Source organism: Xiphophorus couchianus, chromosome 1, assembly GCF_001444195.1.
Source record: "Xiphophorus couchianus chromosome 1, X_couchianus-1.0, whole genome shotgun sequence".
Lineage (NCBI taxonomy): Eukaryota > Metazoa > Chordata > Actinopteri > Cyprinodontiformes > Poeciliidae > Xiphophorus > Xiphophorus couchianus.
Window position 1 is genome coordinate 22,887,272 of NC_040228.1, and position 27,706 is coordinate 22,914,977.

At 37.6% G+C, this 27,706-nt stretch overlaps 1 protein-coding gene across 2 annotated transcripts in view; it reads left to right on the forward strand.

Moving 5' to 3' along the window:
• Positions 1–27,706, forward strand: part of LOC114146468 (metabotropic glutamate receptor 4-like) — a 180,424-nt gene that overhangs the window by 57,167 nt on the left and 95,551 nt on the right. For both annotated transcript variants that reach the window (XM_028020539.1, XM_028020529.1), the window contains exon 2: positions 939–1,927. In XM_028020539.1, the coding sequence (XP_027876340.1) occupies positions 1,394–1,927 (534 nt within the window). In that variant the 5' untranslated portion in view covers positions 939–1,393. The remainder of the gene's footprint in view (positions 1–938; positions 1,928–27,706) is intronic.

Genomic DNA, 27,706 nt, shown 5'->3' on the forward strand with positions numbered 1-27,706 from the left:
AATCTTAATGTGAGTTATTACAGATGTTTTTCTGAAAAGAAACCAAGAATAATCCATGATTCTAATTATATAATACCAAAGTTACAGTTACTTGTTTTTCTTGTAAGTGTTCTCACAAATGTAAGTGTAAGTATTATTACAATTAAACCAATATTAATATAAGTATTTTACTTTGAATCTTATCCAATTACTAATAATGTTTAGATTTCATTCTTTAAAACTTTCATGCTTTAAACTAAGAAATAGTCTCAGCTATTTTTATAAATCTGCAGGCTGGAAACTTCCTCTTTTTCCAGGAAACCTGCTTTTCCTGTTTAATGACTCTCTCTGACTGACTATGATTTCTTTTGATTAGATAGAAAAAAGTAGAATTAAAGCAAAGTTTGCATGAGACAAAAACAACACACACAACTAGATTTATTTTATTGACACTTAAGTCTAACGTTGGGCCTTGATGTCACTTGAGTGATTCATTTTAAAGATAACTTTATTTATTATTACTGTTAAACTAACTTTATTGACACTTAAGTCTACTGCTGGGCCTTGATGTCACTTGAGTGATTCATTTTAAAGATAACTTTATTTATTATTACTGTTAAACTAAAATCTCCAGCATGGGGAAGTGGGATGAGCTCGGATTTTCTTGACAGCACATTTCCTGTGCAGTGCTCTGGGTATTATTTCTGCTTTAAATTAAAGATTCAGAAAAAAAGACTCAGGCATTTGCTGCTACATGCCAGTGCACTGTGTAGTTCTGAATATGACTACAATTGAAAAAGAGAGCATGACAGAGCAGCTTGTCTCACACCCACTTTGCAAGCAAACAAATCTTAACAGGAACAATGTGAATGAAACTCCAGTTTCTCTCTCTCTTCTACCTATTCCCATAATTTACTGTCTGCTGTTTTCTTCATCGTGTCCCCCCTCTGTCTTTGCAGGAACCCAAAGTGGACGCCACTGTGACATTCTATCAGCTTGGCACACCAAGAAGAAAGCCAAACATAATTGTGTGCTCCGGGAAAAACCAGAGAAGAGAGGCAAGCTTCCCATCTTTGTTCTTGCCTTATGAGAGCAGTCTCTGTAGACTCTGCTTCAGCACACTCTGTACTGTTTAGTTGCTGCATGCATCCTCCACTCTCAGGTGCAAGCAAGGACTAAAACACAAAGAGAGAAGAAAAGAAAGTAGATAAACAGAAACGGCATAATTAGAGCTACTGACTTTGTGTCAGAGCAAGAAACCATGAGAAGAGACTTTTGAAGACAACTGCACTCTGAAAAGCATTGCAGCTAACCTCCAGGACATTTTTATGTGTGTGTGGGATATATGTATGAACGCCTCTGTCATTTTCAAAGGAATTGAATTTGTATTTGAATGCAGATTTAGCCTTTCATTATGACTCTACAAGGAGGCTTTGGGACACTGTGGAACGGTTTCCACAGAAGGGTTTTCAGCTGGCTCTTACTTCTTTGTTGTTGTCGTTTGATCACCTCAGCAGCTAAGCCCAAAATGCCAGGCCACACACACCTCAACTCAATACGCATCGATGGAGATATATCTCTGGGTGGACTTTTCCCTGTCCATGCAAGAGGGAATGATGGCAAAGCCTGCGGAGAGCTAAAGAAGGAGAAAGGGATCCATAGGCTGGAGGCCATGTTGTTTGCCCTGGATCGTATTAATAACGACAATGAGCTGCTGCCTAATATTACTCTGGGGGCCCGCATCCTTGACACGTGCTCTCGGGACACCCATGCTCTGGAACAGTCGCTGACATTTGTCCAAGCATTGATTGAGAAGGACTCAACCGATGTGAAGTGTCTCAGCGGAGGGCCACCCATCATTACCAAGCCAGAGAGAGTGGTTGGAGTGATTGGTGCCTCCGCCAGCTCCGTGTCAATCATGGTAGCCAACATTTTGCGGCTGTTTAAGGTCAGTTTTCTATTATTTAAGCCTTTTACTTTTTCAGTATTTTCTTGTGGTATTTTCAGTGCTGAATTGTTTCACAAATCTGCATATGTAATTTACAGTGTGTTTTCACAACTTTATGAAAGCCTGTCTTTCATATAGGAATTAGCTGGTAACTGGAATTAGGCATTTTTTAACTTGATTGTTGACCCCCCAGTTAGAAACTAAAATCACATTTCTAAGTGTGTCCATAAAGATCAGAAAGATCTTCTCTTTAGAAAGATCTTTTTTTTATGAAATCTGAGGAAGTATATATAAAATGAATCTATAACACTTTAATAGTTTTTTTATGCAATACTCTTTCAATATATTGATGCATTAAAATTATAATGGTATAATTTTTAAAGGTAGATCTTTAGTTTAAAAAAGCCAATATGTTTTAATAATTTTAATGTAGGTTTGAAATTGAATTTTCTGACAAAACATAATCTTTCTAGTCACACTCTCAAAAGCAGATATTCTTGACCCTGTATCTCTGATGATGTAGCATGTGTTACTACATTATTTGGGAGCTTGTCATTGTGACAGACATGAGGTGTTTTCATGGCGAAAATACATTTTTATTAGAAACGGGTGAATTCAATGGATGTCTGAGTGCTTATTGGTGATACATTGTGAAATAAAAACAACATAGTGAGTACTTTTACTACTAAGATAATTTAAGCAGGACATTTTGGTGAGGAAAAGAAATACCCTGAATCTTTTCATTAAGACAGATAGATCAAAATGGTGTCAAAGGTCAATACCAACAGATGTTTATCAGGTAAGAAAATGGGTCCTTTTAAGGAAAATATAACTTTTGATGTGTTTTATGTCAATGCAAAATGTCTGCTGATGTCTATAGATGTTTTATTTAACCCTACCACGGTCAGTGTGACACGCAGGGGGAGCATGTCACAATGGGACACTTAAGCTGTGAGGTGGGAGTCAGGGGGGGTTCCTGTTAGACTGTCAGTTCCCAAAATCATGTGAGAAAAAAACATACTTGTAAAAGCTTCTTGGCATTTTTTCTTTTTCTGGATTTTTAGTTTTGGTTATTTGTTGCCTGTGTTTTTGCCTGATCTAAGGTTTGATTAAATCAGCCTTGTCTATTTTAATTTAGTTAGACTTAGTTATTTTATTCAGATCACCACAATTATTTATCTCTTGTTTATTTATTCTTGTGGTTAGATTTATTTATTTTTTTATTAGTGTTTTCTCCTCCTGCTCCCCTGTGGCATTTTTTTCTCTCTCTCTCTTTCTCCCTCAGCTTGCCTTCTGCTCTTCCCTCATACCTGAGTTCAGTTTGTAATTAGTCTGTCCATTGTTCCATCATCCCTGCTACCTACTATTTAACCACCTCTCTTTGACTCATTTCATGCTGATTCCTTCTGCTTGCCTCATGTTTCCCAGACTGTTTATTCCCTGGCTTCTGGTGTGTTCCTCCCAGGTTTTGGAAGTTGAGCTTTGAATTCCTTAAATGTATTTCATCATTTACTTCTGGATTCCAGCTTGCATTTTGGTCCAACTTCTTAGCCACAAATCATAACACGTCTGTTAAAATGTGTAGCAGGATTTGTATTGTTCTTACATCACCACAGATTCAGCATTAACATGAAGTGACTTTTTAGAGCCAGCCACATATAAGAAGACTGTGGACAGATTGAGTTTAAGAGGTGGGCAAATACTGGGTGTGTCCGTATTTGTTCTTGGAATAGTGCTTTGACAGTTACTGTACTGCAGTTTAACCCTCATTAGTACAACTTGGATTGATTATATGCAGGAAACTGTGACCCATTGCACTATAATATATGCTATTCTGGTGGTATAGTTGGTGGAAAGCCATGCAGATCTGGGTAACAATGCTGGTTAGAATCAAAGCAGAAATTACAGCATTTTTTCTGAAAGCTGCAAGATTTCTTGCGCTTTAAATTACAGTTTTTGTCACAATAATCATATAGTGAAATACAGGTAGAATGGGAAAGCTTTTACATTTGTGCATTGGATAGTAATTTGAATTTGAGGTAAAGGACAACTTTCTGTCTGAGGTCTACCAAATGTGATATTGTTACTGCTTCTCTCATTTTTGATGTGTCTTTTGTGCTTGTTGTTTGACTTCCATACTTCCCCCCCCACATTTCTCCATTTTGATCAATGACTCTAATGCAACTATGTATGAGCTGTCATAATCTGTGTTTTTCTGTGTATTTATTTTGAGTTTGTGTTTTTTTGAGTCTCTTCGTTGTCCTGTCTCCCCTCGATTACTCCCAGGTGTTTCTCGTTCCCTAATTACCTCATGTGTATTTAGTGTCACCTGTGTGTCTGTTTCTTTGTTGGGTCCTCGTCTCTTTTGGCGTCTAGTCTGTCAGGCTGTCGTCTCGTCAGTTGTTTAACGGTTGCTACCGGCGTCGAGCCCTGGTTTCCGCTCGGCCGTGCTGCCCGTTTGTATTGGACCATGTTGGACTGTGTTGCACTGGACAATCATCATTAAAATCATTTACTTATCGCATCCTGGGTCTACCGCGTCTCCCTCACCACCTCAACACCACCATTTCATGACATGAGCAAACGTAGCAAACGAAATAATCAACTTTTTTGAGTCATTTTCATGTAAACATCCAAAACTAAAAAAAGCCCAAAAACCTGGTGAACATTGTTTATCCACAATGAATGTCTTTGAGTGCTCAAGATCAGTAAAAAGGATCACTTTTTGGTTTAGCATCTAGTGTATAAGCCCAGACAAGAGAGAATACTCAAAGCTTCTACTGGTGAGCAACAACAATCAACACAATGTGTACCATTTGCTCTATTCATGCAAGCTTCTACTTCCCAAAGGGCCCTATAGAGGAAAAGACCTGAATCGCCTGCTGTGACATTGATTCAACTCTGTTGCCTTTCAAGGGCCAACTTACAGCTCAGGAGAGAGCAGGAAGGTGAATGCTACAGGTGCACTGCAGAAAAGCCCGACTGATATGTCACATGTAGGTTAGAATGAGTTCTACGCCCTCACATCCTTATTGCTTATTCCGAAATCACAGGATGAACTATTTATGCTTGTCTTTTTCTACCAGCATGCTCAAACTCGTCACGCAATCCCTGCCATCATGGGAATGCACAGTCTAATTATCTTCAACAAGATGCGAAAAAGAGGTTGGCGGTATATCACACATGGGAACTGTCACATAGTGCAGAGCTGTGCGAGAAAAATATCTGACTAAAAACACAAGTTTGAAAGTTCAGTCTGTGATACATGTCAAGTCTTCTCTTACATATACTCATACCCCACTGAAAGTTTCTTTTTATGCTGCCACAAAAAATCTGCCTATAAGATTCTTTACACAAAATCACTGAAAAGCAACAACACAGCAGCACCACCAGTGTTCTTTTTAAGGTAGTGACAAAGTCAAGATTGACCACAAAAATAGCCTTGACACAGTTTTCAGAAACTCTAAAACCCTGTGACAAGGGACACACAAAATCTCATAATACACCTCAGGCCTTTAGAGTTAAATATTCTACATAATGGACAGCATATGGTGGCAAGGCTTTTTATGCAGGAGGGTTCAACCCATAACTCATGGGCTATGAGAGGTCTGCACGCACAACTAACTCCTCTCCTCCCAAAAAAATCCCCAAATGGAAAACAAAATGTTTAAACTACACAAAAATCCAATTCAAACAACAATACATTATGCTATCCAAATAGAAAGAGCACATATTTACAAGAAAGTTTTATTTAGTGAAGTTTAAAAATTTTAAATTCCTTTATTGCATTTGACAGTGGACAACAGTAACACATCAAAGTACCATTTAATTCTTGCTGTAAATTAGCAGAAAGGTTTGATTGGATGTGACAAATAAATCTGAGAATAAGCTGCTAATTCAGACACAGTCTGACAAAAGATTTTACAAAAGTGTCATAAACGTCCATCATCAGAGCTAAAGAGAACACAATTCACTTTACACACCACCATAGAAAAAAAGAAGAACTTTCAGTTATAAAAATGATGATGCTTTGTTTTTATGATACTTACATCATGTTTCTGGTATATTAAATACACACTATAGAGACTATGGATGCCTTAAAAGCCTCTTCTCTTCATCTTATGTGCTACACTCGACAGGCAGAACAATTTTCTCTGAATCATACTGATAGGAAAACAAGAAGCCATGGAAATGTAATTTGTATGGACCCCAAAAAGTAGCCCCAAGTGAAAGGAACAACTCAGGGCTTATATTTTAAATAATCTCAACACTTGACTCACAAGATGATGTTGGATATTCATACAAATCTACCTTAAAAGAAATGTTAGAGCCCATTATTGAATAAAATTCATTCAGTATTCCCAGCATGGTTAATGTTGCTATCCATCATCCTGTTTTCCCTGCATTAAATTTGCATTTACTTAACTGCGTTATGTGAAGTCTTATTTGGTATGATTACACTAATATTTTGTCAGATAAGGTAAATCTTGCTAAAAGCGAGGATCTAACATCAATAGATAATTTGCTGATTTTTCTTTTTTTTTTCTTCCTTGAGACCCAAACAGTACTGCAAGTGTCTGACAATGCTTCAGGGCAAAGCATCCATTTGCAAAACTAAATAATTACAAAAATAAGAAACCCCAAGATATTTTGCTATTGTATTATTGTTAAAATGCAAATTAGACAGATCTTATCATGATTTGACCAGGTTTTCATTTTCCGTCTCTGCTGATGGAAATGCAGAAACTCCAGGGAGTAAAATTATACTCATATTCTGGCACTTCTCCAGAGGCATAGTGAGAAATAGATGTAATCACTGAAAATGTTGACAAACAGATGATATACAGTCTTGTTTTAAAAAATCAAATTTCGCCCTGTGGAACAGTAGAATGTTCATTCTACACATTCTGGGGGTTTTTCTGTGAAAACTCTGATCTTGTAAGTCAAAATGTTGTTTATGAACCACATAAACAACATGTTGTTGACTAAAGTGCTTAAAAAGTCAAACAGAAGCTTAATAGGATATATTTTTGTCAATCTCTAATTATAATTTAAAGATGCTATGTATTTTTCTGGCAGCATAGAAAGCTACAGCGGTGGTACATCACAATTCAGAAAGTTAGAAGATTACTTAAAAAATCATTTTAATGAAGAAATGTCTATCTATTGCTACCTATGTCCATGGAGAGTACATTAAATGCTCTCAATCCTTTGTTGAGGCTCTTAATTACTTCACCATTGCAGCGTGGTTTCTAACACTGCTGAGGTGTTAAGGAAACCCAGGTTGCTAATAGCAGCTCCAGGCTTATCTACATTGTTGCATCTGGTGTCTCTCATTGCCTTTTGACAATACTGAATTGATTTATTTATTTTTTTCATTTTTGTGATTTGGCAAGTTTAGCTCAGTGATAACATAGTTAATTAACTTTTGGTACTTCATACAATGTGAGAAGGTGAAAAGTCCTGTATAAAAATGAAATCAGATAGAAATGCTCTCCTATTCCCTAATAGAAGGCTGCAGTGATGTAGGGCTCGAGGAAAAAGAAATGAATCAATCAAAGCAGATAACCTGACTTTCCAAATTATTGGAAACTTCCCAGAGGATCACAAGCAATTTGGATTATGAGCCTTTCCACTCTTCATCTGAAAAGAAGTCTTTACCTCACCAAACAACAGCCCAGTCCCCTTTCTAGATAGCGGAAGAAAACATGCTACTAATATCATAACTGGTTCAGAATTGGCTTAACAAAAGGATTGCAACCATTGTAGGTCAGGTCTTTCCAAGAAAACTTTGCATTAATGAGCAGAGCACAGCACCCTGTTAACAGCCATCTTCTTTAATGGTGACCTTTTGTGGCATATCCTCCTCGTGAAGGCTGCCAATGACTCCACTAAACAACTCTTATGGATTTTCTAGGCCAAGACATAAAATTACATTTCTGTATTCAAATCCCTTTTAATTGGTCTTATGTAATGTTTTAATCTTCCAAGCAACTGAATTTTGAGTTTCCATTAGCTGTAAGCCATAATTGTAAAAATGATTGGAAATGGTGGCTCCAAACATATCACTGTACGTAATGAATCTATAATATTAACTCTTGAATTGATTAACTTCGTTTTGTTGTTCTGATCAATTGAGATACATCTCTGTGAGATGGTTAGAAGCTGCTGTTGAGTTTATATTTCAGCATATGTTGTTTCTGTTCTGTTCACTTACTTTATGTATTTTTCTCATCATGTTTTCATATTTACCTAATTTACCATAACATACCGCCTGCATAATTTTGCCATCTTAACATTTGTAAAAGGTTTTCGGCTCCTTCCTCTTGGGTTTTACCTTATCTTCCACACAGCGTTTGTGTGGCTCAGGGAGAAATGTTTGCTCAGCAGTTCAGAGCAGCCAGGATTCCATCCCCAAGGTGTACCATGAATATTTTACTAGACTATTACGTAATATATGCCAAGAGATTGGGGTTGAAAGCTTCTGCTCTGCATTGCCTTGTCACTGGGTCTGGGTGATGGTCTGTCTTCATCAGTTGGACCCTAGTACTGCTTTATAAGTGAAGACAAAGTGCATCAGCACTTTGAGGTAATGAGTGCTTGTTTGCTTATGATACGCAGGACAGAAAGTATAATTAAAGCCTTGGGCTTTTGAGTGTATCGCTTATCCATCTCTGAAAACAACTACACATGACTGGCCTGAGCTGGGTTATTGCTGCTGCAGGGAGAAAACTGCAGAAGGTGTGCACAATGTTACAGGTATCAAAGCAGACTTGCTGAGGCAATCACAAGCTTTCAGACAAAGAAAGGGGTAGCTTGGGTAACTACCACACAACTGCTTTCTAAATTAGGAACAAGAAGGTCCAGTCAGTTGGCAAGACAGGGAAAAGAGACGTTGGAACTGCAGAAAGATTGAAGAAAGATAGGAAGAGTGAAACAGAAAAAAAGGCAGTAACAGATTGTCTGGTGTGCTGTCTGTGAAGCAGAGACCTCGCAGCAGAGGAAGAACCCCCTCAGGCAAAATGCCCATCTCCCCCTCAGCATTTCACCATGTTGAGACAGATCTTTTATTGGATTATTGCAACGTTCTACGGAGAAGACATATTGAAAGCCTCACAGGCACTCAAAATAGGCACATATATGGTTTTTGTATTCAGTTGTTAATGATCCATCCACTCATCCAGCCATAAAGGCAATCTTGCGCATTAATCACTTAGGATATTGCTAAAATTAGTTGTATTCTCTGGAAGAGTACCAGAAGACCGTTGCCCAGACAGAGCAGTTATAGAATTGAAGAAATATTCCTTTTTGCTTGGCTCAGTCTTTACAGGTGACCTGAAATAGTACTACTTTTGGCTTGCGTTTTCCCCCACTAACTCCCAAAGGAAATATTTTGCTCTGTTTCTACCAAAAGATTGCATCAACCATTTAGTTACTACGTCTACTGTTTGTTGGGCAAGAAAAAAAGTACACTCTCTGTGGGTAGGGTTTTTTTTGTTTTGTTTTGTTTTTTACTCCAGCGTTTAGAAATCCTTTCTTTGCTAGATTGTCACTGTGACTTACATTTTAAGAGATGATGTACAATCCTAAGTGGTTAAAAATAATGGAATCAACAGTTTATTTTAAAATCTTATTGAATGAACCACATGCTGAAGACCAAGTAATATACAGCCCAGTCAAAGAGGCCCCTGGTAATTCGTGAGGATTTTTAGAGATCAACATTTCAGGGGAGAAAAAAATCTCTCTGTGGGAAAACTATTGCCATGCAGTCACAACTGTTGCCTGAAACCAACTGAACTTTTTGGTCTGGAAAAAAATATATATTGTGTTGCAGAAAATTTAAAATAAACATAGCCTTTTACATACGTTGTACTGGGTGAAATATGGTGGTGGCAGCTTAAATCTTTGGTGATGATTTTGTTCAGCCTTGACAGGAACGCTGGTTGGTTTGATAGAAACATGGATGGAGCTAAATAAAGAATGACCCAAGTAGAAAATCTGCTAGATGTGACAATAGCTGTTTAGTTCAGGCGATCTTCATCCAATCTGATTGAGAATGAGCTATATTGCAAAAATGAATCTGCAAAAAAGTAATTGTCTAGATAACCATACTTCCAATATTTTTGTTCATAAACATATTTGAACCCAATGTGTCATTTTTCTTCAACTTTACAATTATGCTCTGTCTATAACATCAATATATATATATATATATATATATATATATATATATATATATATATGTGTGTGTGTGTGTAAGATAACACCATGTAAAACTACTCAAATGGTATGAATATTTTTGCAAGGAAGTGCATAGTGACCTGTGGCCAGATAACCTTTCACTGAAAATAACAGTATCACATGTATTGGCCACATGCTACTGTAACTCCTGCTTGTTAGTGCTCCATCACACATGGACAGTTCCCAAGGTGTGTGCCATCACCCACACAGAACCTTGTTTCCACAGACCCGGGTGGTAATTGAAGAGAGGTGGGTTTGTAAGAAGGAATTGTGTCCACTGAGCTCACTCCATTCCTGCCCCAAGTGTAATTTATTGTATACAGTGCTACATTAGCTGATTTTAGCTACAGTGCTACATTAGCTGATTTTAGCTGCACATTGGCCTTAAACTCATCCATGCCCAACAAATCGCATGGACTGAATTCCCTGCTTCTGAATAGGCAAATGACTGGAGAAAAAGACAGAGACGCATCCAAAAAAATGTCAAAATAACGAGCACTGAGCATTTGTTTTCACCGTTTACAGACCAGTGACTACATAGTTGTATTGGTGTCCCTTGACGTGACTTCTACAAGCACGGAGAGGCTTAAGCTGTGTTTCTCGACCCCATATTGCCGGCGTCCCCTGTCTGCCATGGTTCAGCAAAAGAGAAGCAGCTCCTTCACCTTAGGATTAGTTCTGACTCATCTCACTTCGCCCACCTGAAACCGTAGCCAATTCCCTGAACAGTTATGAGTTAAGGTTGTCCAGATCATTGCCTTTCATTTCTGAAAGTGTTTTACTCTTACCTCCCCACCCTGCCGTGCTCCGCTCTGTGCATGTTTCTCTTCGGACAATTTAAATGGCTGCTGGTGGTAATCACCAGGCGTGGTGACAAAAAACCACTGTGCGGCTGTGAATCTTTTTTTTCTCAAGGTTAGATTTCACTTGAATTAATTATTGCCATTTAATTAGTCATTTTAATAGGCCTGTTGAGGAACTGTTGCTAGGAAGAAGACAGGGATGCTTTTCCCCATTTTGAAATGTGTGATTTCATTGCCTGCAATTGTTGGTGTTCCAAAAGCCAAGATCTACAACAAAATAAACACCAACAAGGTTAGCTTATGTTATCTATGTTGGAGCTGTCACTTTCCCCATATCTCCCAATTCCTTACAACTAGATGTGCCTCTGGGTCCCCTTCTCCGACTCCTCTATTAAAGTTTACAAAGCTCCCATCTTCACGAGAACAAACAGCAAAGAGCAAGCTATCAAATTGTTTTCCTGGAAAGTGCATTGGATAAAAGGCTTGGAGCTGTCTCACCTGCAAAATCTCTCCATCAACTCAGCAATCCATCAGTGTCCTGCCGTGTGAGGCTGTGCTGCTTAAAATCTACTGAGATGCTAACAAAGGTTTGAAGACTCAAAGATGAGGAGAGAGGAATCCCACGGTGGCTCAAACAGTTTTAGGTTTACACTAATCGATGGTGCCATGACAGCTTTTTTATTGATTGCGGGGCAGGGATATTTACTTTGGGCGGTCAAAGTGACAGTGTCAGCTACTGGAAAAAATGAGCAAAGAAACAGCTCTGGTATTTTTTAATTTCACTCCAACAGCTTCCGTGCACTTTTCTTGACAAATAAACATAAAACATATGGCCGACAAAAAGGTCAATATAATAAAATTTTCATAGAGCTATCATAAAGTAGCGCAAGAACATAAAAGAGTTGTGCTGTCAGCTGAATACCAAGCAGCATCTTCTTCAGCCTGGCCTGCAAGAAGAGGTGATAGAGAAACTTCCGCCGCCCACAGGGTGAGCAGCTCGGACATTATCCAACCCTCCAGCACAAAACAACATGGAATCTCTTGTGTCACTGCTGTGTCACACAGAGGCCTTTGAGATCTTCCACAAAAACAGGAACTCAATATTTAATTTTTAACTAAAGAGTACCGGGTCAAGTGATAATTTTGTTTTGCAATGCTTTGAAGTAATAGTCCTAACAAGTGTTCCAGTTTTTTCACTAGAATGGCAGAAATATATATTTTCTTCCATTTTATGCACAAAAGGGCAGTTGAAATATAACATAGCCATATTATATATATGATAAAAGATGTAAAATTCAAAATACCACAGAAAACACTGTTTTTTATACAAGAACTGGGATTGTGAGAAGGACAATGCAATTGCAGAATTTTATTCAATGTTTTTATGACCTATTTAAAAATATATTTTTAAACAGGGAGAGCAATATTGCAATTTTTAGTTTAGAAGTAAATGCAGGAGCTTTTCTGAAAAAGTGCACTCACCCTTAAATTAGTAAGGAGTTCTTATAGTACTCAGTACAGTGCTACATTGTTCTGCTTCTGTACACCAACTCCCTGAAGCCTTCTGAAGTGCACCAAAGAACAGTGACAGTATACTTAAACCATTAGGCGTGCTTCCCTTCACAAATAAGACAAGCACAAATGTATCAAATTTTCTGAATTGAATAAATATTCAACTGTTATGCTTTAATGCTCATGATACTGTGATGTTACAGTCAGTGAGGAAGTCTTATTGTCTCTTTATGTACAAAACTTTAAAGTTCTACCTAAAAATGCTTATTTTTCACTGTACTGATCGTTACCAGCAATTCTTGCTGTGCATTCAGAAATATTGCATTGTGGCTCCTAACACAAAGCAATGAAAGCATACCCCAGACTAAAATGAAGATCAAGTGTAGGTGATGTATTCATCATCTGACTGCTTGTACATGGGAGTGGCGTCCCTACTGTTTCCAGTGCACCTAATTGCTTGTACCATTTACCGACGTAAACATACCTGAGAGCATTGGAGGTCAAAGTTGATGAGGAGCTGATACAGCCATGGAGATATCAGCTGTTTCAGGTTAAAGAGCCAAACTGCCTCAGGTGTGCACTGTGGGAGGGCCATCATGCAGCACAACATTCTTATCAACAAGCTGTTTTTAGTCAGCTGATCAAATGACCCCAGCCTCTTCTTCCTAAGCAAACACCAGTGTGGCATTTAGGCACCTCTGTTCTCTGTAAATCACCCAAAGGAAACAGCAGCAGCCTAATGAGGATGTCTTTTTTTTCTGCTGATAAGGCACGTTTGATGTGTGAACAGGCTGCTGCTTTCTTTACATTGTTTTTTCTTTAATAATGAGCCTGGTTTCTTGGGAAGTCTAATATATTTATACAGACATACATAGATAAAATATAGCTCCATATACATGTTGCACTTCTTCCAAACATATACATAACCAAAATGAATTTTTTTTTCAAGAAAAAAAAGAAGAAATAAAGAAAAAAAGTCCAAACCTCTACCAAAGGTGACCAAATGTCTTCTTTTCTTTGGACATGTCCACATTTCATGTTCTGTCCAGGGTATACAGGTGGCCTTCTTTTGATTGATAAAAATGTTTTTGTTGTCTTGAGGAGACAACAAAAGAAGTAGGCTTACCGTACTTAAATTGTCCGATGTGATGCATGGGATCTTTCAGCCTATCTGTTCATAGACAGAACACACAGTGGGAAGTACTGCTGCTCGTGTTTACAAAATGAGAGTGTAGTTTTAAAGCGTCAAAGTGCCTTATGTGAGACTGCTGCTTTTTAGTTTTATTATAAAATTCAATATAACTTCAGATTGTTTAATTTGTGTTCAGGTTGGCTTAAAAAGTGAGCTACTGTTTTTACAGATTTATTCTCTAAGCTACAAAAGAGTAATTATTAAAGATGCACTGATGTGACACTAGAAATCAATAATCCGGTTATTAATCAAAGGCAAGTTTAAACAGGTGGAGGTTTCAGTCTTGATTTAAATGAGCTGAGTGTTTTATGGAAGTCTGTTCCAGATTAGTGGAGCATAAAACTGAATGTAGAGAAGTCACAGTCTCAATATATGAAGGTCAAAAGTCTTCTTTAAGTAACAAAGTATAACTGAAGTGCTTCAGAACTGTGAAAAGTGTGCTCATGTTTAGAAATTAAAACATGGTCACCTAGTCTATACTGCAGCTGCAACAGTGCAACATTTGGGCAACATCAGTTCATAATAAATATTTTTTTATTTATAGCTTAATATACATATGTGTAAATACATATATAAAAGGTACATCATATTTACTGGAATTTCTGGTTATTAGAATAGAATAGAATAGAATTCAACTTTTTTGTCATTGCACTGTCACAAGTACAAGCAACGAGATGTAGTTTGCGTCTATCCAGAAGTGCTCTACGAGATATAAATATGTATTTACGGATGTACAAGACTATGTATGTATGGACTATAAGGGGTTATAGCAAGAGATATAGATATTGTGTATAAATATAAATATGGGAGCTATATGCACAGATTATACAGAATATACAAGAATGTTAGGGAATGGATTATAGATAAATAATGGCAGATATAGAATTTAGAGGAAATTGATAAACTTTTATACAATTTGGAATAAGGCTGTAACATAGAATGTGGAAAAAATGAACTTCGTCAACGTCCTGCATGCTTAGCATGGTTCTCCAGTGCCTAATTTCAAGATTTTTGTATTCCACTCGTATAGCGTGATATAATCTCAAGGTGGGGATCTTCATCCTGCCGGGCTCTTATATAAAACCTGGGACATAAATCGAGATCTGCTGTGTGCTTGTGATAGTTCCAGGTCACAAAACTGCAGTATTACCAAATAATGCATGAGCTGTCCAGAGAAACAGCTCAATCCAGTTGATTATGTCTGTTTTCTCTCACATATATATCTTTGTGAATCTGTAAGATGATTTACTGTTCTCATAACATATTGTTGGATCTATCTCAGTGACAAACAATGAAAACCCACAGACCTGTGAAGATGTAAAATATTAACAGAAACTGAACAGTACCTGGGTAAAAATTAAAACAGTTCATGGGTGGACTTGTTCCAAACTCATTCAAATGACATGTTGAGGTTGTTTGTTATTGAACAATACTTGCGAATGAATGCTACAAATGAAAACGTTCAACAAATTAATTCATGCTAAGAATACAAATGTTTGATCCATGTTGTGAAGTTTCCACTCTGTCGGAAACCTGCAAAGCACTTTAGAAGAATAATAACCTGATTTTGTGGTTTATTCCTTCTGACTGCATTGTAAGAAACGGATAACTGTCCTCCCAGGAATGTATTCTTTTTACTGTCTCCAAACAAGATTGGTTGATGTTAATTTCTTCAGTGTTTATGTCACCTACTCCTTATATCTTCAACCCAGTGTGCCTAGTGAAGTATTACATTTAATAGCTGGAGGGGGAAAAAAACATGATAACACACTTTTTCCTCCAGGGTATGTTTGGAACAAAAAAGCTAACATGTAACTTCTGCAGTGAAAATGTATACATTTATCTGAAAAAGTAATAAGGGATAAGCTGGATTTTTCTGAAATGAAATTCTGTTTAGGTAAAATGGGTTTGTCTTTATTTTTAAGTTACTATACAAGAATGTAGGTGATGTTTAAAGTGTACTTTGAAAACAGTTGAATCCTGTCTACGGTGTATTTTTATGTTTGGTTCTGCTGAAGTAAATAAATTCATACTAGTGAGGGTTACTTAGTATATGACCTTCAACATTTTAAAGCTTAAAAGTAAAAATTCTTACAAGAAAGTGAGTCTTAACTTCACCAAAGCATGTACTGTATCTAGCAACTCACTTGTTCTCTAACAGCGTGTTCATTTTGTAAAACAGATTACCTGTGCTGCCAGTGACACTCTTGTGTAAAAGCCATTACTATCGACCTGGTGAATGCATTACCTGCCAGTGGGCAGTTCCCACAGTTAATCAACTAGTCAGTGTTAATGGAGACATTGGATTCTGACATAAACACTTTTAGTGATTGTACAGCTGCAGTTTAAAACCTTTATTTTACCTACTAATTTGTTAAATGCTTTAAAATCAACCCTTGCCATCCAAAAATAGTGTTACTGTGTGAATTTGTAGAAAATAAATCTGATAAATCTTTCCTAAGTAGTCCTATAGCAGCATTTTGAACTAATAGAATTTAAATGAATAAAAATGGCTCTGCAATGTATTACAGTGATGGGATGTTCAGCTGTTTTTCAGAGAGCTGGCTCTTGCTGCACAGCTCCCAAGCGACTCTTAGTTTATCATCATCTGTGGTCTCATATTTTAGCTTAACTTGGCAAAATGAATGTTTTGTATGTTAATAAATAATTTTTGCATTAAGGCAGCCTTATACTTGCCTAATTGTATGTATTTGTTCTGTTACAAAAGCAGCATTTAAGCATTAAAACATGTGCCTTAAAACAATCCAGAAAGTGGATTGTTTGCTAAATTTATGCTCATAAAGTTATCTTAACAATACAAAGATTATGGCAAATGCAACAAAGAAGCAGCAAAAAAAAAAAAAAAAGCTGGATCAGGCAAACGTTCAAGAAAAGTTTAGTTTTCTGTACACCTGAGCTCCATTTATAAGGTCACTAGTTCAAAGGTATTATGAAACCTAAGATGCAGTATAATGAAATTAACCTAAATTGATGGTGCATTGCAAAAGTAATTCATGCTCCTTGAACATCTTGTCATGTTACTATCACAAACCTAAATGTACCTCATTGGGACTTCATGTGAACACAGTGAATGTATTTAGCTAGTCAAGAATAAAAAAAAAAATATGTTCACAGACATTCTCCATTCAAAATCAGCCTCTAAATTACACACTTTTCAGAATTTTATCCAGAAACCTTTGTAAACTATTGCCATTTCCATCCACTTAACAATGAACAACTACTGTGTGAAGTACGCAACTGCTAATAGGATTCTGTATCCTGAGGTTTGCAGTTTTAAAGTGACAAAAGGTGAAAAGTATAAACTGTTATGAGTATGTTTGCCTGGCACTAGGTGGTTTTATGCAAAGGAAGTTTGCTAGCCAGACAAAGGTTCTGATTCAAAAGCAGTCCTGCTGTGATGTGAAGCTGAGTGGAGGAGAGAAGAAAAAAGCATCATTGACAAGGTGGTATAGGCCCTGAGGAATACTGTGGGTATTCTGGGACATCAAGGTGAGGCCAATTATCTGCACCTCTGAGGTCTGTGTAAATCATCAAGTATTCCTGACATTGCTGCCTTGTCAGACAAAGACGTTTCTACTTCTAAGTATAACCACTTCTCTTGACTATTATATTGTTTCTCTGAATACTGCAAACTAAGACAGATTTGGTACACCAATTAGTTGTAACCTCAAAACAGCGCTACAACAAATTTTGCACAGTTTGCATGCACTTATTATTATGAAAGGCTTTCGCTGCTATCAGACTCTATCACAAGAATTAGATCCGTGTTTCTTTGCTTACCCTCTTCCAGGTTCCCAAACTTCAAAGATCTGCCTAAGGTGAAAAGCCTGGTTTGCTTTCACTTGGAGAAGTTAGCCGTCTGTTGGCATCAGTGTCAAAGCACACAGAGGAATGACTAGATTGAAACACTCAGGCAATCAGCCTGCACTGCTCACAGGCATAAGCTAGGCACGGCTTGATTTTGAGCGGGAGAGACTGCAGGCTCACTCACTCAGCCCACTCTGTTGTCTCATAACTGCTGCACGCTGCATGAGCTATCAGTGCTTTTCCCTGCCCCACTTCTCTTTTCTGCAAGTTAAGCTGGAAAGAGGAGTGATAAAATATTTAAAAATCTAGCTATTGGGGTTCGCAGAGAAGTGCATTTGTTTTCCCTCTCTAAGCCCTGGAGAAGTCCTACATTTAGATGTCGTTGCTGTGTTGCTTGTATGTTATGGAACCGCCATGTGAGAACATTAGATTTTAGGCAAAGTATTGGTTCAGATTACATGAGTCAAGCCAATAAGAGTGGGCTGTCAATTACTTGTTTACATCAGTGTTTTCAACTGTTGAAACAGGGCTGCCAGAAAATCCTTCTGAATCTGCCTCCATGGGAAGAGTTCTAATTTGATTAAGAAATCTATGCAAATGAAATGCAATTTGCATTACCTTTTGTGCAGTTCAGCACAGCTAGTTGATGGCAATTAAAATGCTTTGGAGCGTGGAAGATAAGGCCACACAAGACATAGCAGACAAACAGTGTTCATAATGCACAAAGCATTTGACCAGTGATTTGGACACACACACACCCTAGTCTCATGCCTTATTGAATGGGCATTATGTCTCATGTTGACACACTATATAGGTGCTGCTTGACCTAAAATGTCTAGAAACTGATCTACATTAATTAGAATTATTTGCCTTACTTCACATAACAGTGATTCAGGGTTGTCTTCATCTGACACAGAAAACCTTTTTTTTGGGACACTCTCTTAATAGCTTTGTAATAGATAATTAAATTGTTCTAATCAGTTTCTTTAAAGGACTTGGGGGATGTTGGAATGGACTCAAAACCTATAATATAAAACAGATGGATAAAAATTACCCTAGATTCTGTTTGGCCTTACTAGCTGACAGGAGATGCTCTACTTTGTCCCTCCAAAAAAGTTTCCTTCACCACATTGTTCAAATGCCTAAACATGTTTCCACAGCAATCTTCTTCATTTGATTTTAGTCATTCAATACGCATTCAATTGGGTGCAGCCAAAGCACAAAAATCAATAGGGTAGTCAAAGGCTTTAAAAGCTGGCAGGATGAATGGACAGCAGAGTGCTTTGAATTATTCAATGGTGTTAAGGATTTGTCCATCTCCTTTTACACCGGCAGGACTGTTTATACAGACACATTCAGCAGAGCAAGGGCCTGGATGTCAAATATTAGAACAGATGTCCCCCACTGTTAACTTTTCATCTCTCTATGACAACAATCAAGGTATAATTTGCTTGTTATAAAAATGCTCATTACAATCAAAATGGATTGTCCTGTGTGCTAATTCCTCTTTCTGGTTCATAAATGTTAGACGTCTAAGGGGATTTTGTTAGGTGTCCACACAGAGAAAGAGAGAATATCCATGAGAATTGTGCCTAAGGCTAAGCTGCATTCACATTTAATTAAAGCAATTGGTTGACATATTTAATGACATGAATAAGCAAGACACAGAAGCAAGCAACAAGCTGGATGAAATACCTCAGGGGAAGCTTCTTGATATAATGTTTAAAATTGGGTTTAGCCTAATGGGATAGTTTGGGTTTTTTGTGGAGGTTCTGTGAATTACAAACCAGCAACAGGTCCCTTACCTGTAGTAGACTGATGTCATATTGCAGCGGCAGAGGCCCTCAATTCAATTCATTTCATTGCCTACACATGGTTGTCCTTCGAGGGATTCCAGGGGCGGGGTTTATTGTCAATCACCAGCGATCACTGGGAGAGAGCTGAGGCCCCCTGGATACATTACCAGCTCTTCACAGGGCAGCACTAACACTCGTACGGCAAACAACCATACACACACACACACACACACGCACACACACACCCGCATGCGTGTGAGCTCATACCCTAGGAAAATTTAGAAAGACGAGATAAGCTGACAGTCATGTTTTTGGACTGTGGGGGGAAGCCGGAGTACCCAGAGAGAGCTCATGTATGCTCAGGGATAACATGTAAACTACACACAGAAAGACCCCAAGTCTAGATTCAAACCCAAGATACTCTTTCTGCAGGGTGTCAGCGCTCTGTACTATTACACCTTGCAGCCCAATTCAGTTTAATTAAATTTAATCAAATTCAAATTATATATTTACCTCCAATTCATAAAAACATTAATCTCAAGACACTTACAAAGAAAAAGGCTAACTTATGTCCAGGTATACAGAAATGTACAAAAAATATAATTCATACTAATGTAGTTCAGTCCAACATAGTATGATTCAGTTTTTGACAACTGATGAATGAAAAGCTGTCCATCGATGGAAACCCAGTCAATTGCCAATTGAGTCACTGACTTTGTAGTAATCCCTCTTCCTGATCAAGCAACGGGCAACAGTGGACAGTGACTCACTACAAATGTAAAACATTGCTATCTGAAAATGGCAATATCCATGGGGTACAGAGGGACATATGTCAGCAAATAATAAAGTTTGTGACTGTTTTTTTTTTTTTATCCAAATGACTATGTGAGCATATGAAATTACTTATGCTGGTGCTGATGGCAGTATCGATCCGCCTGTGACACTGCATTTAAAAATATAGGTCTAGCAGGCATCAAGTAAACCTTTGGATTTTGCAGCAGTGTCACAATTCATTAGCTGTGTGTTTGACTATTGTAATTTGCAGGTTTCTCTTGTGGTTGTAGAATGCAGTCAGGAGCAGAAACATTTATCTGTACTCATTAATCATTACCGATCATAAAACATGAATGCAAAATCCTAGCTCATCTGCTGTCTACTGTGCTATTGCTGTCTACTGTGCTATGATATTTCTTCTCTGGTGGACAGCTGTAGCCAACCAGGGTGTGGAGTAAGTGTTTTACTATATGAGAGTTAAACTTTTGTAACAATACAAGGAGCTAATACACACAAGCTTCTCCTGATTACAAGAATAATCCAATTTCACTTTAAGGCGGACCGCGAAAGGAACAAGTTAATCTTCATCTGATGATAGGTTTAGCACATTTATATTCAGACATGTCAGACGGACATTATAGAAACAGATGAAAAAGAAGAAGCTTAAACAAATTTCAAATCATCTACTTCAAAAATACATGTCACTGAATGCAATTCAAGCACAATCATATAGCAGCACTACCAGGAATAAGATGGATAAATTAGTTAAAGGACTATTGGATCCAAGACTTATGAGGACTTTCTGCTGTGAATTGTATTGTAATGTTAAGTCATTCTTCGCAAAATATGGTTTGACTAACCATATTTCATGATAACCTACAGTATGGTTCTCTCATGGAAAAGTCTCGCTAAAAGGGGGGAAAAGAACACTAACACATTTTTATGAATTAAGTAAAGGCAAAATAGCAATTTAAATAAAACCAAACAATGCAATGCAATATTTTAATGAGTTGGCTCCTATTATCAGTCCCCACACCTCATTTCATGTTAGGATGTCTGCACAGCCTAAGGCTTCACATGTCTGCATTAAAATGAGCTTGGAAGTGTTATTGAGGTCATGATTGGGCTGCATGCAACAGAAATTCTTTTTGTCACGACACACTTTTGAAAGCAGCAGGAGGAGAAGCACGTTGCCGGTGTGATTTGCATTCCTAACAAATAAACATTAACCATTACAAATCCAAAGGGATTTGTGTGGAACATGAAATGAAATATGTAAACTATAGATTCATGTTAACCTGATCCCTATGCAAAGCATGTGTTTATAGTAACACGTACATCATGGAGCCAAAAATTACTGATACAAGAACCTAGACTAAAGATGTAATAGTAAGAAAACATATTTATAGGAGAATAAGCTGCAAGAACAAAGCAACAAAATACAAGGTTTTGCACACAAAACACGCTCTGCTGAAAGGAGCGGTATTATGTATTTTACCGCCATAATTGTGCTGTAGCACAATTATGTAGCTATATTACATTTATTTATAAAAATGTTGCACATATCAAGCATATCTTAAAAGAAATTTGAGCTAGAAATCTGACACCTTAAAATTGGCATCTGTCTATTTAAGAAACTCCTGCTTTTTCTGATACTCAGCCTTCACTACATTATAACAATATTGCTTTTCCATTATGCCGTTTATAACTGTTTTTAGAAGCATTGGACTGAGAAGTATTTTGCATAATAAGACTTGCAGTACCACTAGATGTTTGCTACTGTAATTGCTGGTGCTGCTAGTCTGGAGGAACTGATTGGTGAAAGTGTGAGGTAGGGATGTGAGGCAGAAGGAGGAGCTTTGTGTCAATAGGCAGCTTTTTGTGACATAGAGTCTGAGTGGACCATGTTCCATGCCTCCATTGTCGAGGCGGCCTATCGGAGCTATGGCCGCAAGGTTGTCGGTGCCTGTCGCGGCGGCAACCCTTTAACCCGTTGGTGGACACCTTCGGTGAGGTTTGCTGTCAGGCTGAAGAAGGAGTCCTATTGGGCCTTTGTGGCCTGAGGGACTCCGGAAGCAGCTGATGGGTACCGGCGGGCGAAGCGGCATGGAGCTCAGGTGGTTTGGAGAAGACCCAGGACACGCTGGAGGGAATATGTTTCTCGGCTGGCCTGGGAACATCTTGGGATCCCCCAGAGGAGCTGGAACAAGTGGCTGGGGAGAGGGAAGTCTGGGCCTCCTTTCTGAAGCTGCTACCCCTGCCACCCTACCCCGGATAAAGCGGAAGAAAAAGGATGGATGGATGTAGTAAAACATGATGAAAATGGCGGTAAGGTTGAAGAAAATAAGAGGAAACAGAAGTGTGAAGAAAAATAATGGGAAAGCTTTAACAGCCATATCCTGACATCAGTCAGAAAGTTGTTGTTTCATCTCATGCTAATAAAGTGTACCAATAAATTTGATTTGTTATAGAAAAGCCTTGATGGAAGATGAAGACTCCTGAACTACACAAAAATACTTTTCTTCTCCAGTTAACACCTGTTCCCATTTACTCAAAATGACAGAAACACTGCAGCTTGTCAGCTGCACTCTGGCAAATCAGATCTAATTATTTTGCTTCCTAGCAGGGTTCCTCACCCTGCTTTCACCAGTTTCAAACCACAACTATCCTTCATTTCCAGACACCCAACAGCAGCACAGTAATTATCAGCTTCCTTTATTAGCTATCTGTAATGGCTCCTGACCAATTAAAGTGGTTGGATAATTAGTTGTCTCAGAGAAAAAGCAGGAACTGTTTGCTGCTCAAGGCAAGAATAATTTTTCAAACAATAAACACATCACAATGAGTTTGAGGAGACAGAAATACTGCAGAGATGTGGGGGGAGGACAGTGGCAACACTCGTGAAACTACCTGGAAGTCCTTAAACTCATGGTGAGGCTGTCCGTGAAATAGCTTCCTGGGGTGGTGTAACCTCAAATTATTGCAGCAAAAAGAAAGTGCAAAAAAGCACTGAATGGTAATAAAAAGAAAAAACATACAGTAAATGTGGGCAGAGTCTCTGGGCTTTTTTTTTCTGTTTGTGTTTATCAGGCATCCGCAGATCCCTTCAAGTGTGGGCGTCTGGGGAAATGGATTAGAGTGCTGGTGTGGTGTGCCATTGATATCATGGTTGAGAAAGAAGTGTATATTTTAGTTTCTTTGTCTGTAGGTGAAGCCTGTGTATTGCACAGAGTTGGCCTGTTACTGATATGCCCCCTGGCACAACAGTCCACTGTGAATATAATGTGGTGCAGCGATGTTGGCAGACCTGAGGGCATGAAAAACTCATAGCAATATGGAAGAGTTTAACGTTAGCTTTAGATAGTGAGTGTATGAATATGGAAGCATTCAGCACCAATAATGCAGGCAGGTGTATTTGCACTGATAATACCTGTTACAAACAATGTAATACCTGACAACATTTCAGTTTTGGCTCAAAACTATGCCAATAGTACATGTTTTGGTGGTTAAAAAGTAAGTGATGTACTGCTTAAAGGCATCCTTTTGCTACTGACACCATGCAGCAAGTGTGAATCTGAACTTTATACGATTTTAATACAGTGCCTTGCAAAAGTAATGCTACAAACACAAAGTCTCACATGACTCTGATACTGTTCTCACAAATTTTGAAAATGTGAAAAGGTGCCATGCACATGATTTCGGTCACCTGACTTTAGTCTTTTGAGCTGTGTTTTTCCAGATCAGAAGACTTAAATGTTACCTACTTTTTCCCAGCACAAACCTAGTCAGGTTTAATAGAGATGAACATCCCTTTTCAGGCATTTTCTAAAGTCTTCATTATAGCTAGATTTATACTTTCCTAATACATGATATAATTATTGACAATGTTGCAGTTGTTATATCCTGTTATTTGTAAGAAACAGAACTTTGTTATCCGTACTTGTTTGTTTTTATGCTTTGGTTTATTTATTGTTCAATTTATTGTTTTGTTACAGTTTGTCAGCTGTTCTGATATAATTTTTTGGCTTGTTGTTATTGTTCTTTGTTTTATAAATGCTGGTAATAGCAGGAACCTAAAAAATACCTAACATAAAAACAAATATGGTTTGATTTAAAATATAGTTTTTGGTGTATATGACAGGTAATGAATCTTTGCCCCATTCTCAAGTCTTCTTTGCCCTCCTGCAGGTTTTTTTCCTTGACTATGCTGGCTTTAGCTCCATCCATGTTCACATCAATTCTTATAAGCTTCCCCACAGATTCTGAAAAAAGTATACTAGAATAGCTCATAGACAAATTTATATACACATGTATATGCAGTTTTATTTTAATTTTCATTTCTAAATATGAAATAAATGAGTTGCAAACCCATTAAGTTGCAAACCAGTTAAGTTTGCAATTTATAGAATAATTGAATTATGGCAATTTTGGCTTTCCAGGCTCTGTATGCTGGGAGGTCCAATTTTTTTCTCCTCTAGGGTATTTCTATTGGGGTATGTTTAGATTTAAACTTTAAATGAATTACCTTGAACCTACCTTTTTTAGTTTTTATAAGTCTATGACATTTAGCTTCTATGTAGAGTAGTATCTTATTTTATTGACAGATTGCACATCACCGGTCTCATACAGAGACAGGGAATTATACAGCCTTAACCTTTGTCTCCACTATGGGTCAGACAGTCACTTTGTCATCGATGTAAAGATACAGAAACTTCTTATCCTCTGAGTTACCGTGACAATCACCTAAGCACAACACAACTCTAACCCTTCAGTTTGCTCTCCTGCACCACAGGCCACAGCTAACCCACTGACACTTGTATCCTCTGTTCTGGTGCTGCTAACAAACTTGGCAGTTTATGTCTTTAAGCTAATTGGCATTATCATTAGAGCACATCCATCAAAGTAAAGAAAGGATTCTAGCAAAAAGAAAAGCTGTTCCCTTCATTTCTTTAATTCTATTACCCAGTTCATCCCCACCACATCTGGATTTAAGCAGATCAATCATTATACACTTTTCTAGACTTGAGATGTGTGTATTCTTAATTACTACTACATCAATAATTAGGAAGAAAAAAGTAACACTAAAAAACATGTATTTATATTTTTAAAAACTCAAAGGAAAGTCTTTGTTTTTGAATGGCCACTAATAATGAAGGATATCAATTATAAGCCGGCCTAAAATGTGTTAAAAACATTGTCACTCCTCACTTTAAGTATTTGCACATGTGAAGCAAATGAATAGTTCCCATAAATATTGAACAAATTAACAGGTCAGGGCAGTTGCAGACTTTTCTGCACCAAATTCATTAATGAATGAAGTGAAGCAGGAAATCACCATACGCAGAAATTGTAAGTTAAAATGCCTCTTTGCTGCTTACTGCAAAAAAAAAAGAAGAGAAAAGAAAAGCTTGACACTGAAGCTTTAACTAATATCTGTCAGGAGGCCACACAAGTCACCAATCATCCAATTATAATAAATCAGTAGGTAGACTGAAAAGTCTGAACTAACTTTGGTGACAGTATATGACAGATGTGCATTTTCTAGCTCTGCTACTCACTGGTACATTGTGAAATGTCACTGTACCTAATTAAACAGCTGTCACCCTCTGTTGTAACACCCGTTAAGAAGCCAACAGTCCAAATACGGATTACTTTAAGCCAGTGGCCTTTCATTATATCAAGGCCTGGCTCAGTCATGAATTCCTGCACCAGGCCTCAGAGACCCCTCATTATCCTGCTGCTTCTTTTGCCAGCTGCACACACATGGGTCTTAAACATTGGAGCTCACAGAGGAAACACTTCTCCTTCAACTCATTAAACACTGGGGAAGCTCATTTCCATAAAAATGTTGACACAAAGATGTCTCTTAACCAGACCATCCTGATGGCAAATGCACTCCCACTGGTCCCATTTCATGAAACCTTCCATGTGAAAAATGCATATCTAAACAATAATGCTGTATTGTATAATTAATTATATTTACATATTAGTGTTACAATAAACTCCAAAACAATTAAGCATTAAGATTAGGTATGTTAACACTTGAGCCTCCACTGCTGAAGAAATGCAGGTGCTCAACTTTGTTGTTAATTGATTTGATTTAGACACTTAAGGAATAAGATATGCTCCCACAGAAACAAAAGGATCCTGCAGTCTAATGTTGTATGTAATGTGTCAAAGTAAATAAACGATTCTCCCATGTATAATCTGATATTTTGGTATAAAACATATTTTAAACTATGTGTGTTCCTCAACTCAAGACATACAGTCGCTAGAGAAAATTTGTTTAGACTTATGGATGTGTGTTTGACTTGTTTCATTTGTGAATTTCTGATAAAAGCATTTTCAATAAAATGACTACAAGATTAACAGAGGATAGAATTACTGTTGATTTATTTAAACAAGATTAAGATCTACCCTGTTGAAATTGGAAAGGCTTATCCAGTGAGGAAGTAAATTTAAACTCCTTTATTGCTCTGAAAATATTTTGTTCTTTTAACTCTATAATACATTTCTGGATATTTATTTTCCAATAATGCTAATTTAGTTTGAAAGTTATTTGTTATATGCTCCTGCAAGAAATCCAAGGGGACACATAAATTAAGTGGCTTGCTGGTGGTATTGTGAACCAGATGACAAACTTCTCTAAGGCAAGTGTGCCATAAAAGGGCTGGTTGACTGAACAGGATGCTAACCTACAAACTATTTTAGTGTCACTAATGAGGAATATATTTTTTATAAAAGTAAGTACATGTAAAAATACTTATATGTTAGATGATCCAAAAGATTTTGTTTTTAAATATTTGCTTAAAGTATGAATTGTTGGATGCTGCCTTAGTGATTTAGTCAGAATTTGGTGTAAACAATCACAGCCATCACCTTTCAATGGGTACCCAGTACTAGCCCAGTATACCTAATAAAGTGGCCAGTGAGCGTGCATGAGTATGTACGGGATTCTTCAATGTTTCATTTTTTGGTGGAGTAAAACCTTTGTTTGATGTAATTCAACCGTAATCTAAACAAAAGGACCAACGGCACACAGTAACAGCTGCTTTGCTACATTGCAGCTTTTTATCTAGCTTGAGAAATAATGATACTCCTCAGTGGATGCAAATAGGAGGTCATTTATCATGATGCCTCTCATCATCCTCATCTTTATTATGGTTTCCATTTTAAAAGATACACAGACTTGGCTTTGGACATCTGTTGCACACTGCCTCATTGGCAGCAGCTGATATTTGCCTCACATGAGCACAATAATCTGAGATGCATAGTGAGTGTTGTTTGCAATGCACTGGCAGCATAAGAATCTCCAATAAAAACAGTGTCAATCATCCTCTGTTGTTTGTTTATATTTGGTATGTCTCTTTCACTTTGGGTCTCAGTGGGTTTTGTGATAAAAATATTTTTAATACTAATGAAATTCAGAATCTTTCTAAAATGTTAGGCGAGAAATGTGGGAATTCACTCCAAAAGGGAAGCGTGTCTGTATTCCATTTTTCCTTGAGATGTGTCATACTACTCTTTATACAACTGGGGGTAAATAGAACATCATTTATTAACCAATGTCAATTGGCTTCCTTTCTACTGAAGCAAAAACACCCAAAAAACTTTCAACAATGAAACTGATTAG